Below are 18572 nucleotides of genomic sequence, written 5' to 3'. Positions count from 1 at the left end.
TACTAAAATAGTTACTCTCTGACTCTTTATAGAAAAAGTTGGCAAAAAAAAAACAAAAAAAAAAAAAAGAAAGAAAAAGAAAAAGAAAAAGTTGGTGACCCTTCTTCAACTCTATCATTGATTTCTGCTTTCATATTTATTATATTCATTTTTTTAAAAAAGATTTTATCTATTTATTAGAGAATGAGAACACAAGCAGGGGGAGGGGCAGAGGGAGAAGGGGAAGCAGACTCCCTGCTGAGCAGGGAGCCCAAAGTGGGGCTAGACCCCAGGACCCTGAGATCATGATCTGAGCCAAAGGCAAACACTTAACCAACTGAGCTACGCTGGTACTCCTCTTAAATTCCTTTTTATTTTTTCTTTTACTTTATAAAGGTGGTTGCATTTTATCTTCATTGTGAATTATGGCTTTTTGCATTAAAAAGTGTTCTTTGTCATATTTAAAGCTTTCTGGCTTGACTTCTACTTACGTGAGGATTACAACCCCTGCTTTCCTATGGTTTCCATTTGTCTGCTGTCCATCACTTTATATTTAGTCTCTCTGAAGCACTTTATTTTAGGTGTCCCTCTAGCACACAGAACAAGTTAGATCTTGCATATGCTGAGTAGCATACATATATAAATTTTTAAAAGTCTCCATGGCCTTGATACTTGAAAGATAATCTTAGCTGGATATGCAAGTCTTGGTTCACATTTCTTGATTTGAGTTTTCTTAAAATTCCATTCTTTTGTTGCCTTGCTTTATTTTTTAGCTTTGGAGAATCTGATGCCACTTAATTCTTTTGCTTTTGGATCTTATTTATTTCTTTGAGTGGAGATGCTGAGATTTTTTTTTCTTTATCTTTACAGTATAGTAGTTTTACTTGGTCAAATCTTAGGTTTGACTGTGCTGGATGGGTTTTCTCAGGTATACAGTGGGCCCTTTCAGTATTTATATTCAGATATTTTTATTTTTGTTAACTTACCCTGGATTATAGTTTTAAATATTAATTCTGTTTTAATGTTTTTCTTCCTTAGAGACTTTTATTATACATATGTTGGATCTTTGCTTTTATTCCATTTCAACCATTTGACTTTTGCTCCTTTTTACTTCTTTTTAATATCATTTTTATTCTTCTGGGCTGCTTTTCTGCATTTCTTCAATTTTCCTCATTAATTTTTATTCTAATTTATTCTTTGGGTACTATGACATTTTGACTTTATTTCTGATATGAGTTTATCTTTTCCTTTTATTTGTTTCCTGAATTCAGTCCCTTTTGTTTAATTTCCTTTCACCTCTGCTTTGTGTCCATTTCTGTTCTTAGCGTTTGAATTTCTGACTCAAGGTGTTTTCCTCATACCCCACAATGCTTTTTTAAGGATATTTACTTCAGGTTATTGTGTTACAGAGTTATCATTTGTTTCATTTTATTAAAAAATCCTTGTTTGGATGTTATTAAAAAATGTGGAGTTTTTTCACAAAATGACATATTTTGATGATCAGCTTCTGGATGGCTTTCTTTCTTTTTAAAGATGTTTATTTTATTTATTTGAGAGAGAGAATGAATAGCGGGGAGAGGGAGAAGCAGACTCCCCACTGAACAGGGAGCCTGATACTGGGCTGTATCCTCAGGACCCTGGGATCATGCCCCTAGCTGAAGGCAGCCACTTAACTTACTGAACCACCCGGGTGCTCCTCTTTCTTTTTAGTGAACACTGCTTTTGTATATTCTGTAGAATTGGTAGTTTAGAATGGTTAATAATATTTCTAGGTCAAGAGTGCCCTCTTCTGTCATTTGATGAAGTGCAATTCCTTTCAAGGATATTTTTGTTTTTTGGTGTGTGTGGGGATGAATGGTATATTCTTTTATTTGGGTGTTCTCTTTTGCCTTGTAGGATCTTGCATGCCCCCCCTTGCCTCTTTTTCCCATCACTACTTAGTCTCCACTGAACACCAGTTCTTTCCATTTAGTCATCTTCTTTCCCAGAAGCAATGCCTTTCTCATATGACTACCAGAAGCCTCCTGGACTTTTCATCCTTTGCTGTAGTCTGAACTCTGATATACCAGGTCTTCTTTATAGCATTTTCACACTGAAGGTGGCATGTCTCTTTCTGGGAGTTAATTTAGCTCATGTGCAGACCTTTGTTTTCCTCTTCTCTTTCCCATGCTCTTCTCAAGACCTCTCACTCTTCTGCAGTAACTTGTGGGAGGTTGAGAAACAGCTTTGCTAGAATTTGGTATTTATTCTTCTATTAAAAGGAAATTTAAAATTTCATATCTTCTCTGTCTTCTGGATATGATGACAGCACTGGTGTACTTGTTCTACTTGTTGATCTGAAGAGTATTTTGGGAAATGTGTTCAGAGATTTGGATTTAACTGGCCACTATTATCCTTGAACAAATTGCAACACTCATCTAGAATAACTTTGCTGAACACCAATAAAATATTAAAAAAAAAAATAGAATAACTTTGCAAGTGCTAACTTTCCCACCCCCCCTATCTTTGCACATGCAGTGTCTTCTACCTGGAATCCCCTCCCCATTTTTCTTTAGTTCCTTTTCTTTAGTTCATCCCTTCTTTTACAGTCTCCCCAACTGAAAGTATATCTTCTTTCTGAATGCTTATACTCTGCTTCAGGAGGAAGTATAGGTAATAGCTTGGCACAGTTACTCTGGAGTCAGGCTATCTAATTCAAATCTCAGATCTCTTACTATCTGCATGCCTTTGGGCAAATTACTTAACCCTTATGTGCCTGAGTTGCTTTAACTTTTAAAATGGGAATAGCAATACCTGTATCATGGGTTTATTGTGAAACTAAGCGGGTTATGAGGAATCAGAACAATACCTGATGCACAATTAGCATCTGTGAAATGCTGTTATTTAAATTTACTTTATGATGTTATATATGCCCTTGTATTTTTGTTTTATTGATATTAGGTGTAACTCCTCTTCTAGGTTAAATACATACTAGGGGCAGAAACCATGCCTCATACAGAGGCTGTATTTCATTGGCTTAATATGATATCAGTTGCTTAGCTTTCTCCGTACTGCTGATTGTTTACACTTAAGCAACCAGGAATGCTGGGCCTGCCACTGTCTGGGACATAAGGAGTTCAGAGATGAAGGAGACTTAATCTCTCCCCTCAAGGAGCTCTCGGTTCAGTGGGGCGATAGGATCGATAATAATACAGTGCATAACGTGTAATTGAAGTATTTGAAGGTATTATGGGAACACCGAGGAAGTAATGATGGACTTTGCTCCGAGGTGCTCCCTCACACGAGTGAAGCAGAAACCAAGTTTCACAAAAGCTGATGAACTAAGAGCCAGCTTTTCTCTTCTTTGAGATATTCTTGCAGGGCTGGTTTTTCACCTTCAGGATTCTAGATTTGATTGGCCTGCTGGGCTGGGAAAGGAAAGACAGAGAAGGCAGAGTGGCCACTAAAAATGAGCCAGGGAAGGAATATTTGTATGAGGGACAGGGCATGTACTTTCCGTAGCCAAGGGCCAGAGAGCAGGGTAGGAAGGGATTCAGGACTAGCTCTGTCGGGGATCCTTTTCTCCCCTGTGAACACATCAGGGGTTCAACCTGTCTGTGGTCCAAACCATAAGCCTCCTGAGTGGAGGGAAGGAGACCTAGGGTGAGAGTCGCTCCCTGACCGAGAACAAACTGAATTTAACCAGTGAGACAGTTTTATTTAATTGCTCTAGCATATTCTCAGCGGGGTTGGTGTCACCCCGGGAGGCAGGATCACTCACAAAGGGGCAAAAATTGGTTCTTGAGGGCAAGAAAATACTACTCTTTTTCATATATGAACCTTAGACAAGGATACAGTACATAAGAAACATATAGCATATTGAGGATATTAAGATTTTATAGAAGGTGAGAGATTGGGGGGAAATGTTTTAAAAGTCTTGTGGGACTGTAATGATAAAAGGTTGTTGGGCAGCCCCAGTGGCTCAGTGGTTTAGCGCCACCTTCAGCCCAGGGCATGATCCTGGAGACCCGGGATCGAGTCCCACGTCGGGCTCCCTGCATGGAGCCTGCTTCTTCCTTTGCCTGTGTCTCTGCCTCTCTCTCTCTCTGTCTCTAATAAATAAATAAAATCTTAAAAAAAGAAACACTGTTGTACCTTTATAATAGGTACTGATACTTGCTTATGGCTTCTTCCAATATTTTTAATTCAGTTTTTTTTAAATGCTATTCTCTTTCATCTTTTAGAAGAATTTTAGCAATAATTGCTTTCTGTTCTGTGGTATGCCAAGCTGATTCCTACATCTGGGATGTTGACCTTGGGCCTCCTTCTGACCCCTCTTCCTCCATTCCTGGTGACTCACTCACAACCCTCAGTACTCTACTCCCAAACAATCTGCACAGAGGGCCTTCCCTGGCCATGCTCTCTTTCCTCCTGCCATGCTTTTCTCTAGTCTTTACTGGCACATATGATTATATTTTTTATTTATTTGTTTACTTCTTTCTTTTCTGCCATTTTCACTGGAATGAATTCCCTGAGATGCAGGGACGTTTCCCCCCACTGTATCCTTAGCACCTAAAGCATGCCTGTACATGGTAAGAACTTCCTAAATAGTCATTGAATGAATGTGCAAACTTAACACATTCCAAGAAGGTTTACTCTTAAGTCTTTCCATTCAGCGATGTGGTATTTCTCCATTGTTTTCCTTTCTGTCCTTCAGGAAGAAAAAAATCTTCTTAAGTCTTAGACATTTCTAGGTAGATTTATTTTCTAAGAGATCTATTTCTATTCTAGTCATTTGAAGTTTGTTTGTGGTTTCTTCTTTTGTGGATAGGGATCTTTTAATTATTTTATTTCATTTTTTTAAAGTTTGATTTTAATTCAGCATACCATATAATATTATTTCAGATGTACAGTATAGTGATCCAACACTTCCATACAATACCCGGTGCTCATCACGACAAGTGCTCTCCTTGATCCCCATCACTTATTTCACCCATCCTCCACCCACCTCCCCTCTGATGACCATCAGTTTGTTCTATATAGTTAAGAGTTCGTTTCTTCATTTATCTCTTTCTCTCTTTTTTTTGTCCCCCTTACTCGTTTGTTCTGTTTCTTAAATTCCACATATGAGTGAAATCATATGGTATTTGTCTTTCTCTGACTGACCTATTTCACTTAGCATTATACTCTCTAGCTCAATCCAAGTCGTGGCAAATGGCAAGATTTCATTCTTTTTTATGGCCGAGTAGTATTCCAGTGTGTGTGTGTGTGTGTGTGTGTGTGTGCACATGCACACCACATCATCTTTATCCATTCATCAGTTGATGGACACTTAGGCTGCTTCCATAGTTCGGCTATTATAAATAATGCAATAAACATAGGGATGCATGTATCCCTTTGAATTAGTGTTTTTGTATTCTTTGGGTAAATACCCAGTAGTATGATAACTGGATGATAGAGTAGTCCATTTTTGACTTTTTGAGGAACCTCCATATTGTTTTCCATAGTAGCTGCACCAGTGTGCATTCCTTTTTTCTTCACATCCTCACCAACACCTGTTATTTCTTGTGTTGTTGATTTTAGTCAATCTGACAGATGTGATGTGATATCTCATTGTAGTTTTGATTTGCATTTCCCTGATGATAAGTGATGATGCACATCTTTTTATGTGTCTGTTGGCCATCTGTATGTCTTCTTTGTAGAAATGTCTGTTCGTGTCTTATGCCCATTTTTTAGTTGGATTATTTGAGTTTTATAAGGTCTTTACATATTTTGGATACTAACCTTTTACTGGATATGTCATTTGCAAAGGTTGCCTTTTAGTTTTGTTGATTGTTTCCTTCTCTGTGAAGAGGCTTTTTATTTTGATGTTGTCTCAGTAGTTTATTTTGTGCTTTTGTTTCTCTTGTCTCTGGAAAGATATTTAGAAAAAAAAGTTGCTACAGCCAATGTCAAAAAGGTTGCTGCCTGTGTTCTCCTGTAGGATTTTGATGGTTTAATGTCTCATATTTAAGTCTTTTATCCATTTTTAAGAGTTTATTCATTTATTCATGAGAGATATAGAGAGAGGAAGAGACATAGGCAGAGGGAGAAGCAGACTCCCTGAGGGGAGCCCAATGTGGGACTCGATCCCAGAAGCCTGGGATCATGCCCTGAACCAAAGGCAGATGCTCAACCACTGAGCATCTGGTGCCCCCTTTCATCATTTTGAATTTATATTTGTGTGTGGTGTAGTAAAGTGGTCCAGTTTTTTTTCTTTTACATGTTGCTGTCCAGTTTTTCCAACACAGTTTATTGAAAAGACTGTCCTTTTCCCATTATATTCTTTCCACCTTTGTCAAAGATTAATTGACCACATAATTGCGGGTTTAATTCTGAGTTTTCTATTCTGTTACATTGATCTCTGTGTCCACTTTTGGCCAATACCATAGTGTTTTGATTACTACAGTTTTGTAATAAAACTTGAAGTCTGGAATTTTGATGTCTCCAGCTTTGCTTTTCTTTTTCAAGACTGCTTTGGCTATTCAGAGTCTTTTGTGGTTCCATACCAAATTTTAGAACTGTTTGTCCTAGTTCTGTGAAAACTGCTGTTGATATTTTGATAGGGGTTACATTAAATCTGTAGTTTGCTTTGGGTGGTGTGGACATTTTAACAATATTTTTCTTCCAATTCATGAGCATGGAATGTTTTTTCATTTCTTTGTGTCATCTTCCATTTTTTTCATCAGTGTTTTATAGTTTTCAGAGTAGAAGTCTTTCACTTCTTTGGCTAGATTTATTCCTAGGTATCTGGTTATTTTTGATGCAATTATAAATAGGACTGTTTTCTTAATTTCTCTTTCTGCCGCTTCATTATTGGTGTATAAAAATGAAACTGATTTCCATATGTTGATTTTGAATCCTGCAACTTTACTGATTAATTTATCAGTTCTAGCAGTTTGTGGAGTCTTTAGGATTATATATATATAATACTATACTATATACTAATACTATATATATATAGTATTATGCCATCTGCAGATAGTGAAAGTTTTACTTCTTTTCTACCAGTTTGGATGCCTTAAAAATATTTCTTTTTGTAGTCTGATTGCTGTGGCTAGGACTTCCAGCATTTTGTTGAATAAAAGTGTTGAGAGTAGATTATCCTTGTCCTGTTCCTAACTAACCTCAGTAGATAGGCTCTCAATGTTTCCCTGTTAAGGGTAATATTAGCTATGAGTTTTTCATATAAGGCCTTTATTATGTTGAGGTATGTTCCCTCTAGACCATTGTTGAGGATTTTTATCATGAATGGATGTTGTATTTGTCATATGCTTTTCCTACATCTGTTGAAATGATATGATTCTTATCCTTTCTCTTTTTGATGTGATGTATCTCATTGATTGATTTGTGACTATTGAACCACGCTTGTACCCTGGGAATAAATCCCACTTAATCGTGATGAATTATTTTTTTTTAATGAACTGTTGGATTCAGTTTGCTAGTATTTGGTTGAGGATTTTTGCATCCATGTTCATCAGAGATATTGGCCTATATTTTTCTTTTTTTAGTAGTATCTTTATCCAGTTTTGGTATCAGGATAATGCTAGCCTCATAGAATGAATTTAGAACTTTTCCTTCCTTTTTTACTTTTTGGAAGAGTTAGAAAAGAATAGGTATTACTTTGTCTTTAAATGTTTGGTAGAAATAAAAATAAATAAATAAATGTTTGGTAGAATTTGTCTATAAAGCCATCTGGTCCAGGACTTTTGTTTGTTGGGAGCTTTTTTGTTGTTGTTGTTGGGAGCTTTTTGATTACTGATTCAATTTTTTGGGTGCTTATTGGTCTGTTCAAATTTTCTTTTTATTCTTGCTTCAAGTTGTGGTAGTTTACATATTTCTAGGAATTTATGATTTCTTTTAAGTTGTCCAGTTTATTGGTGTATAGTTTTTCATGATATTCTCTTCCAACTGTTTGTGTTTCTGTAGTGTTGGTTGATATTTCTCCTCTCATTTGTGATTTTATTTAAGTCATCTCTCTCTTTTTTATGTTGAGAAATCTGGCTAGAGGTTTATCAGTTTTGTTTTGTTTTCAGAGAATCCGCTCCTGGTTTCATTGATCTGTCCTATTTTTTTTAAGATTTTATTTGTTTATTCATGAGAGACAGAGAGAGAGGCAGAGACACAGGCAGAGGGAGAAGCAGGCTCCATGTAGGAAGCCTGACGTGGTACTCGATCCCGGGTCTCCAGGATCACACCCTGGGCCGAAGGCAAGCGCTAAACCGCTGAACCACCCAGGGATCCCCTGTCCTATTGTTTTTGTTTTCATTTCTATATCATTTATCTCCGCTCTCATCTTTATTGCTTTAATTTAAAAAGTATTTTTTAGAGAGATAGAGCAAGAGAGTGAGAGAGAGAGAGAGAAAGTGCACGCATGAGCAGCAGGAGGGGCAGAGGAAGAGGAGGAGAGAGAATCTTAAGCAGGATCCACGCTGAGCATGGACCCAACAAGGGGTTCAGTCTCACTCACACCTTAAGATCATGATCTGAGCCAAAAGCAAGAGTCAGACACTTCACCGACTGAGCCACCCAGGCGCCATGTGCTCTCATCTTTACTTCATTCCTTCTGCTGGTTTTAAGTTTCATTTTTCTTTTTCTAGCTCTTTTAGATGTAAGGTTACGTTGTTTATGTGAGGTTTTTCTTGCTTTTTGAAGTAGGTCTGTATTGCTATAAACTCTCAGAATTGCTTTGGCTGCATCCCAAAGGTTTTGGACCTTCGTGTTTTTATTTTTACTTGTTTCCATGTACTCTTTAATTTTTCTTTTATTTCTTCATTGGCCTGTTTATTGTTTAGCAGCATGTTATTTAACCTCCATGCATTTATGGTCTTTCCAGATTTTTTCTTATGATTGGCTTCTAGTTTCATTGCATTGTGGTCAGAAAAGATGCATGGTATGACTTCAATGTTTTTAAATTTGTTGAGGCAGGTTATGTGGCCTAATATGTCATTTATTCTGGAGAATGTTACTTGTGCACTTGCAAAGAATGTGTATTCCGTTGTTTTTAGGATGGAATGTTCTGAATATATCTGTCAAATATTTCTGTTCCATTGTGTCAATCAAAACCACTGTTTTCTTGTTGATTTTCTGGATAGAGGATCTGTCCATTGATGTAAGTGGGATGTTAAAGTTCTTTACTATTATTGTATTATTATTGACTAGTCCTTTTATATCTGTTAGTAACTGTTTCATGTATTTGGGTGCTCTTATGTTGGGTTCATAAATATAATTTTTTAATTGTCTTGTTGGATTGTCCCTTTTATTATTATATAGTGTCCTTCTTTGTCTCTTATTATAATCTTTGTTTTAAAAGTCCATTTTGTCTGATATAAGTCTGTCTGATATAATCTTTGTTTTAAAAGTCCATTTTGTCTGATATACTCTGGCTTTCTTTTGGCATCTATTTGCATGATGTTTATCCATCCTTTTGCTTTCAATCTGCAGGTGTCTTTAGGTCTGAAATGAATATATTGTAGGCAGCATATAGATGGGATTTTTTTTTAAATCATTCTGTCACCCTGTATCTTTTGATTGGAGTGTGTAGTTCATTTACATTCAAAGAAATTATTGATAGATATGTATTTATTGCCATTTTATTACTTTTGTTGTTTCTGAAGTTTTTCTCTGATAACTTTCTTCTCTCTCTCTCTGTTTGCTGGTTTTCTTTAGTAATATATTTGGATTTCTTCCTCTTCTTTGCATGTTTATTATGGCTTTTTGATATATGGTTACCATTCAGTTTGTACATAATGTCTTCTGCATATAACAGTCTATATTAACTTGATGGTTGCTTAAGTTTGAGCCCAGTCTTCTCTCCTCCCCGTGTTTTAGATATATGTTATTATATATCATATTCTTTATTTTGTGAGTTCCTTGACTGATTTTTTAATAGAAATATTAATTTTTACTGCTTTTGTGTTTCCTACCTTTATACTATCACTTTTGGTCTCCTTTCTACTCAGAGAATCCCCTTTAATATTTCTTGCAGGGCTGGCTTAGTGTTCACAAACTCCTTTAGTTTTGTTTGTCTGGGAACCTCTTTATCTCTCTTTCTGTTTTGAATGATAGCCTTGCTGGATAGAGTGTTTTTTTTGCTGCAGACTTTTCTCATTCAGAATTTTGAATATATCATGCCATTTTCTGCTGGCTTTTAAAATTTCTGTTGAAAAATCTCCTGCAGCCTTATGAGTTTTCCCTTCTAAATTACTGTCTTCTTTTTTCTTGCTGCTTTAAAATTTTTTTTCTTTATCACTATATTTTGTCATTTAATTACAATATGTCTTGGTGTGGGTCTGCTTTTGTTGATGTCTACTGGAGTTCTCTGTGCCTCCTGGATCTGGATATTTGTTTCCTTCCTCAGTTTAAGGAATTTTTCAGTTATTAGTTATTTTCTTTTATTTTTTCTCTTCTCTTCTCTTTTCTTTTTCTTAAAAGATTTTAAAATTTATTTATGTGAGAGAGGGAGAGTAAGCAAGAGAGAGAGAGCATAAGGGGCAGAGGGAGAAGCAGACTCCCTGCTGAGCAGGGAGCTCAATGCAGGACTCAGTCCCAGGATCCTGGGATCATGACCCGAGCCAAAGGCAGACACTTGACTGAGTGAGCCACCCAGGCACCCCCAGTTATTATTTCTTCAAATAAATTCTCTGTCCTCTTTTCTTTTTTCTTTTCTTGGGACTTCTATAACACAAATGTCATTATGTATGATGGAGTTACTGAGTTCCCTAAGTCTGTTCCCATTTTGCATAATTCTTTTTTCTATCTTTTGTTCAGTTTGATTACTTCCCATTACTCTGTCTTCTAGGTCACTAATTCATTCCTTTGTTTCTTCCATTCTGCTACTCATTTCAAGTGTGTTTCTCATTTTGTTTATTGAGCCCTTTATCTCTGCTATGTTATTTTTTATCTCCATCTTAGCGTCTCACTCATGTCTTCCATCTTCTCAGGTCCAGTGAGTATCCTTATGATCATTGCTTTAAATTCTCTATCAGGCATGTTACTTATATCTGTTTTGCTTAGATATCTGGCTGTGGCCTTGTCCTGTCCTTTGTTGGGGGTAAATTTCTCTATCTCCTCATTTTGTCTGCCTCTCTGTGTTTGTATCTTTGTTTTAAGAAAGTCAGCTATGTCATCTATTCTTGAAAGTAGTGACTTTATGAAGAAGTCTTGGAGTACCCTACAGTGCCGTGTCCCCTGTTCACCAAGACCTGGCACTACAGGAGAGTATCCTATGTGTGTTGCTATGTGTGTAGATTGCTGTTGTGTCTGAATCACTTTTCCTTTTAGTGCAGTTGTCTACACTGACTCTCTGCCTATTGTGGGCTGTGTTTGTTCTCTGTAGTGTTAGAGGGACCCAGGCAGGGTAAGCATGCCTGCCAGGGAACTTGAAAGTGGGTGGTGGTGGTGGTGGTAGCAAATTTGTTATGCATTGCTACCCTATACTGGATTTTCTGAAGTGCTGTGGTAGCTGGGGGCACGAGGCTGGGTGCAGCATGCATCAGTGGTTAGGTGGAACATGTGAAGGCAGCTGTGCATGGTGCTCTGTAGTAGTTGGGCCATGCATGGCAGCTGGGTGCTGCACCTTTTTATTGTAATTTTTTTGTTGTTTTAGTTTCCTATTGCTAGTATGACAAATTACTGCAAATTTAGTGACTTAAAACAATCTGAATTCATTATATTTCTGGAGGTCAGAAATCTGAATCAGTTCTGTTGTGTTAAAAGTATGGTGGCAGCAGGCCTGTATTTATTCTGGAGGCTAGAGAAGGGAATCCATTTTGTTGTCCTTTCCAATTTCTAGATCTCACCTACATTTCTTGGCTTGTGGGACCCATCCTCCATTTCTGAAGCTCCTTGACTTAATTGCCCCTTTTGTCCTTAAATCACTCTCTAACTCTGATCTTTTTGTCTCTTATAAGGAGTGTGATCTCTACATTAGGCTCATCTAGATAATTCTGGATAATCTCCCTGCCTTCATCACACTACAAAGTCCTTCTGCCATATAAGGTAACATGGTCACAGATGGATATGGACATTTTGGGGGGTCTGTTTTCAGCATACCATACTTGTTCTTGCAGATACATCAACAAGTACTAATTTTTCTATGTTCTTGTATTTGGGTATACTTTGCCAAAGTCCTATTATTTGTATTTGTTTTTCTGTTGTTTACAAACTATTTTTTTTTCCAGTAGATTCCATTAGATTTACTGACAGTGGCATCATTTGTTCCCTTTCTTCCTGGTACTTATAGTTCTTTTGTTCTTGTCTCTTTCCGTGTTGTCTAGAATCTTCTAGTTAATGCTAAATAATACCTATGAGACCATGCATCCTTGTATTGTTCTCAACTTTATTAGAAATTGCCTCATTGTTTTACTACCCATGATTAGTTTGGCATAGTGTGTTTAGTAATTGCTCATTCTGTCCTTGCACAGTTTGGGCATTGTGGTTTATCTAGTCATCTTGAATACATTGGGCAATTCTCTACCTTTTCGTATGGTCTGTAACTGTTTATTTTATTTATCTATCTGCTTATCTATCTATTTATTTATTTGTTTTCCACCACCCCTCCCCTGGAACTACTTAAATAGTATTGAGGTTATTGTTTTTTGAAAATTTCATAAACATAAGGGTCTTTGGACCACTGCTACTTATCTCTAAAACCTTCTATATCCAATAGTGAGTTGCATTCTTCTGAATCACCTGTACTTTCTTATCTACTCTGTCTTACAACATTTGAAGTTATAGCTTGCGACCTGTGGAACAGGTTTCCTCTGGCAAGGCTGCCCAATCCATAAAGAAAGGTCACGTCTACCAAAGTGGCTTCATTCACAGGAACCTGTCAGGCCAGGGGCTTACACAATAAAGGCTTGGCTCCTGTGAGACTTTCTTTTTTCATGTGCTTTGGGAGTTGTCTTTTTCATTTATTAATCATTGCCATGTTGCTATGAAACTCTTTTTTAAAAAAGATTTTATTTATTTATTTACTTACTTATTGGAGAGAGAGAAAAGTTGAGTGGGAGGAGGAGCAGAAGGAGAGAATCTCTAGCAGCCTCCCCACCGAGTGTGGAGCCTGATGTGGGGCTTGATCTCACAACCCTGAAATCATAACCTGAGTGGAAATCAAGAGTCGGATGCTCAACTGACTGACCTACCCAGGCACCCCTCCTGTGAAACTCTTAGAAGCAAATCTTTTTCAGTTCTTCAAAGAGAACTTCGCAATTCTCTGCTGAGGTATTACTCCCAGCTCAGAATTTGAAACTGATACTTATTTGTATAAATGAGGCCCAAAGCCAAGCTGCAGTTTTAGGTTAATGAACTAAGGGGAGTTTGCAGTGATTGGATTTAAGATGGATCCTCTGATTGAGCATCTTTTAATTTAATCAGGATTGAGTTTACATAAATATAAAAGTGCTGCTACCACTAATTTCTAAATTAAAGTACTGCCGAAATCATCCTAATATATAACTTAATTAAAACATAGTATTTTGGGGCAGCATCTGGGTGGTATAGTTGGTTAAGCATCCAACTCTTGGTTTTGGCTCAGGTCATGATCTCAGGGGCCTGGGACCTAGACCCTTATTGGGCTCTGTGCTCAGCGTGGAGTCTGCCTGAAAGACTCTCTCTCTCCCTCTCCTTCTGCCCACCCTCCCCCCACACAAGTGCTCTCTCCCTCTTTCAAATAAATAAATTTTATTTAAGGTAGTATTTTTTCTTTTTTTTAATTGAAGTTCAATTTGCCAACATATAGTATAACACCCAGTGCTCATCCCATCAAGTGCCCTCTTCAGTGCCCACCACCCAGTTATCCCATCCCCCTGCCCACCTCCCTTTCCACTACCCTTTTCTTAAAAAAGATTTTATTTTTAAAGTAATCCCAATACCCAACATGGGCCTCTGACTCACAATCCCAAAATCAAGAATTGCATGCTCTATAGATGGTAGTATTTTCATGTAGAGTGTAAGTTGATTTCTCTTTCTTTCCCCCCTGCAGTAAAACAGATCATCAGTAACATTTCAATATTTAATGAAACCTGCTTGAGATGGAGAAGTACAAAGACAGCTGATATAGAGGAGATGTATTCAGTAAGTTACTAAGTTATTCTATGTATAGATGTTGTCTAGTGTGGGAGGTTTAAAAATACATCAGCAAACCTAAACATCTACTTACATAGCTGTTATTATCAATGGCAGATTGATAGCAAGAATTGCAAGACAAAGCAAGAGAATGGACACTTGTCCTACATATTTGAAGAAAGACCTTGGGGATGGCTGAGTAAGCTGTGAGAGTTTCTTTGTGCACATGGCCTATGCAGAGTTGATGCTCACACAGTATCCATGGGAGGAACCCATGGCTTTTGCCTGTGTGTGTCTCCTCACACCAGTGTCTCTGACCAGGGTCTGGACATGTTGTCTAGAGAGTCAAGGAGAACTTTTGTAGCTATTGTGGTTCACCATGGGATGAGCTGGTACTAGAAAAAATTAAGTGGGCAGAAAAGTATGTCTATTGGCCCAGGTGCTGGGATGTTACAGGAAAGTGTCGGGAATGTCAGACAGGAGCAGCAGAGGAGAAAAGCCCTGCTGGGGTTTTACCAGGCCAGCTCGGAGTGCCCTCATTCAGGTCCTGCTTTGGAGAAGCCTTAGTTCAGATTCTTCGTCTTCTCTCTAGGAAAATGTTCTGTGGCCTTGTGTTCTTGCAGCTTTGCCAAGAGACTTTGACATTGTTCATTGTACATGTGAGAACAAGAAGGAGAAAATTGTTTGTACTGGGGCCTCAGCCTTTTGGACATTTTGATTTAAAGACATTTTTATTATACTGATAGATCGTAATGACAGTGTGGATGGTATTACAACTCTAATATTTGCTCACTGTTCTTTTTTCACTTTTCGAAGGAACTTGAGAGTTGAGAGCAAGTTTGCTCATGAGAAAGCTCCTTCCGAGCCAGCCATTCACCTAGTGAACTTTCCTGTGTTTCAGTTCCACATTCAAGGCCAGAGATGGTATCAGAAGGAATTTGCCCAGGAAATGACCTTTAATATCACTGCCAGCAGCCAGGCTCCTGAGATGTGCTTGGACCTATGTCCGGGCACCAACTACAGTGTCAACATCCAGGCTTTGTCTTCCGAACGTCCTGTGGTCCTCTTTCTGACAACCCAGATTTCAGGTAAATCTTGAATGGCAGCATTTGTATGAACAAATCACCATAGAGCCATAGACAGGCCCGGATCAAGAGGAACAGGATTGCTTCCTATGGTTATAGAGTGGACTTTAAGAGCAAGAGAAGAAGGTCATGGAACCGGGGAAGGACCCTAAAGGTGCTGTAGTTATGACTGGCATGTTTTCCTTTCTAAAAAGATAGTTTTTTTGTTTTTGCCTTTTTTTTTTTTAAAGATTTTATTTATGAGAGACACAGAGAGAGAGGCAGAGACATATGTAGAGAGAGAAACAGGCTTCCTGTAGCAAGCCCAATGTGGGACTCAGTCCCAGGACCCTGGGATCATGACCTGAGCCAAAGGCAGATGCTCAACCACTGAGCCGCCACCCAGGTGCCCCCCCCCTAAAAAGATAGTTGAGACAAAATATTAACACGAATTAAATCTGGCTAGCATGTACATGAGCGCTGGTTACAGTCCTTTGGGATCTTTGAAATATTTCATACCTGAAAGGAATTTTTCCACATTACTGTTTGTCAGTCATGTGTCATTGCCATTTTGTCACAGGGGCCTCAAGAGTCGGTTATTCTCAGGGAAGAGTGATTGGCAGTCGTGCTTCGGTCCCCCAGTGAATTCACCCTCCACTCATTTTCTGTCTCTCCTCACATCTGGGATATTCCCCCTGCCCTGACCCTCTCCCCACACTCCGAGCTAATACTCTGAGTATTAGCTTCTTGTTTCTTACTTCACTGAACAATTAGAAGTAATGGGGGAGGGGGGATTTGCCTCTCCCACGTCTCCCAAGGCTACCCACACACAGGGCTGCGTCTTCTGTCTTCGCTCCTGTCCCCACTTCTAAGGTGACCACCACCCTCAGGGGCATTGGATCCCATCCTTTCCTCCCTATTCATCGAGCCCCCCCAATGGAGAAAGGGTCCCAACACTGCATGAGCATGTTGTAGTCTCCTTTTTTATTTTTATTTTTATTTTATTTTATTTTTTTTTAATTTTTTTTAAAATTTTTATTTATTTATGATAGTCACAGAGAGAGAGAGAGAGAGAGAGAGGCAGAGAGACACAGGCAGAGGGAGAAGCAGGCTCCATGCACCAGGAGCCCGATGTGGGATTCGATCCCGGGTCTCCAGGATCGCGCCCTGGGCCAAAGGCAGGTGCCAAACTGCTGCGCCACCCAGGGATCCCTTAGTCTCCTTTTTTAAAATGAAAACAAAGAAACCAGAAACTTCCTTTGATCCCACATTCCCTCCAGCTACTTCCATGGCATCCCTTTTACAGTAAAACTTCTTTTAAAAAGCGTCTGTTGTGTAGGCTCCACATGCTTACTTCCTGTTTCCCCTTTCACTGGTTCCAATCCGGAGGCAGTTGTCCTCAGTGTATCTGATTTTTTCCCCCCACATCATCTGACATCCCCTCCTTCACCAGACACTTTTTCTCTTGGCTTTTGGGCCTCCTGCCTTGCTACTCCTTCTCAGGCCTCTTTGCTGGCTCCATCCACTTTTAGTAATGCCCTCTCTGCCTGCTTCTGTTCCTTTTTCATTATGTACCCCCTCCTCCTGTACCAGTCTCGTGGCTGTAAACATTGCCTGTCTGCTGAGGATTCCCAACGATGGATCCTGGTCCCAGACTCTCCCCTGAGTTCCACACTCATATATGCGGTCATCTTTTAAACATCTCTTAATCATCTCTTGACCATTCAATAGTCAGGTCCAAGAGGATTTTGATTTCTCAGCTCTTCTCTCACCTCCAAAGCCATTTCCCACCCAGGCTTCTCTGCCCTGGTTATTGGCATTCCTCTTCACTAGTTGCCCAGGCCAGAAAGAGTCTACCCCTCCCCACCGACTCCTAATCCATCAATAAGCCCCATTGGCTGCTTTCTAAGATGTATCCTGAACTCAGCTACTCCCCACCCTCCCTTCACCACAAAGCAGCCTTATCCAAGCCAGCCATCTCTTGCTTGGACTTCTACAGTAGCTTTCTTACTGGTCTCTCTGCTTTCACGAGTGCCTGTTGGTCTCCTGCCCCGCATCCCCACCTCTATATTACGATGAAGACCATAACTTTAAAAAGATCACTCAGGACTCAGAGTGATTTTTTATTTTATTATTTTTAAAAAAGATTTATTTATTTATTCATCAGAGACACACAGAAGCAGAGACACAGGCAGAGGAAGAAACAGGCTCCCTGTGGGGAGCCCAATGCAAGACTCGATCCCTGATCCCAGGATCAGGCCCTGAGCCGAAGGCAGACACTCAACCCTTGAGCCACCCAGGCGTCCCCTCAGAGTGATTTTTTAAAAATACATTGGAGAACATGTCATCCCCAGCTGAAAACTGTCCAGTGAGTCTGCATTGGTCTTAGAATCGGATTCAGTTTCCTCACCCCCACCTTCCTCACTGACTTCATCTCTACTCTCCTCCTTTCTCGCTAAGCATCTGTCCTCTGTACCCTCCTTGCTGTTCCTCAGAGGGGTCAAACCTGTTTGCTCATCGATGCCTTTCCATCCACCCTTTACCTTTTCTGGGGAATATCGTGCACATGGCTTCTTAATAATCATCCAGGTCTCTGCTCAGATGTCATTACCTTGGAGGAGCTCTCCCTGCCAGTCCTTTCAAATAACCTCCATCTCCAACCACCACTCTCTATCCACTTATCCTGCCGGAATTTCATCACAGAACTTGTTTTCAGAACTTGTTTGGTTTTTTTTTTTTACTTGTTTATTTTCTTTCACCCCTGTGAAAATAGGAGGTCCTCAAAGGCAGAGATGTAAAGACAGTGCTGGCACGTAGCACAACGAACCCTGAATGGCCCCTGGGTGGTATTGGTATTGAAGGGATGTCTGGTTAGTTAAGGAAAGCTTTCAAACGAAAAAAATTCAAATTTCAGGCTGGAAAGAGAAGTAATGTTCGATTGGGTGTTCCTCCCTCTGGTGCGACTTATTCAGATGAAAAGCTGTTTAGTTTCCTGCCCTTTGGTCCTTGCTGTGTCTTGGATGGTCTGCATTGCTGATTCAAATTAGTATATTGTATTTCTTGAGTTGGGGAGGGGAATTTCTTCTTGAGACGCGTATTTCTACCTTGTTTTGCAGGCTAAATGTAGCCTAGTAGCCCAAGAGCCGTGTGCTCGTGGTCACCGGGGGGCACTGTTGAGCCGTCTAAGTCCATTGAGACCCTTAGCTAAGCTCTTTGAGACAATGGCTGCTTATGTTCCAACTCAACCCTACTTTAAAGATTTTGAAATTTTAAAAAAGTGTGAAAATTCAAGTTGAAAGATCAAGCGGGTCTTCCAAAAGGGTAAAAACCAACCAAACAATCAACAAAACTACCCAAGCCCTCTCTTTCATTAAAAGGGGAGAAAAAGAGAGCCTTGAGTGTTGATAGAAGGAGGTATTCATTTGAGGAATATAAAAAATAGTG

The 18572-nt window shown here is 39.2% G+C and overlaps 1 protein-coding gene and 1 long non-coding RNA gene across 35 annotated transcripts in view; one reads left to right on the top strand and one right to left on the bottom strand.

Annotated features, from left to right (window-relative positions):
- Positions 1–18572, top strand: part of SUSD1 (sushi domain containing 1) — a 165543-nt gene that overhangs the window by 89367 nt on the left and 57604 nt on the right. For all 32 annotated transcript variants that reach the window (XR_007401010.1, XR_007401008.1, XR_007401005.1 and 29 more), the window contains 2 exons: positions 13982–14073; positions 14966–15152. Coding sequence is in view for 16 of the 32 variants with exons in the window: in XM_049091897.1 (XP_048947854.1) it covers positions 13982–14073; positions 14966–15152 (279 nt within the window). In the remaining 16 variants the exon portion in view is untranslated. The remainder of the gene's footprint in view (positions 1–13981; positions 14074–14965; positions 15153–18572) is intronic.
- Positions 1–18572, bottom strand: part of LOC125752168 (uncharacterized) — a 58691-nt gene that overhangs the window by 38562 nt on the left and 1557 nt on the right. The gene's annotated exons all lie outside the window — the stretch shown is intronic.

The sequence above is a fragment of the Canis lupus genome, chromosome 11 (assembly GCF_003254725.2).
Source record: "Canis lupus dingo isolate Sandy chromosome 11, ASM325472v2, whole genome shotgun sequence".
Taxonomy (NCBI): domain Eukaryota; kingdom Metazoa; phylum Chordata; class Mammalia; order Carnivora; family Canidae; genus Canis; species Canis lupus.
The sequence above is the reverse complement of the archived record's forward strand: the minus strand, read 5'-3'. Positions and strand labels throughout refer to the sequence as shown.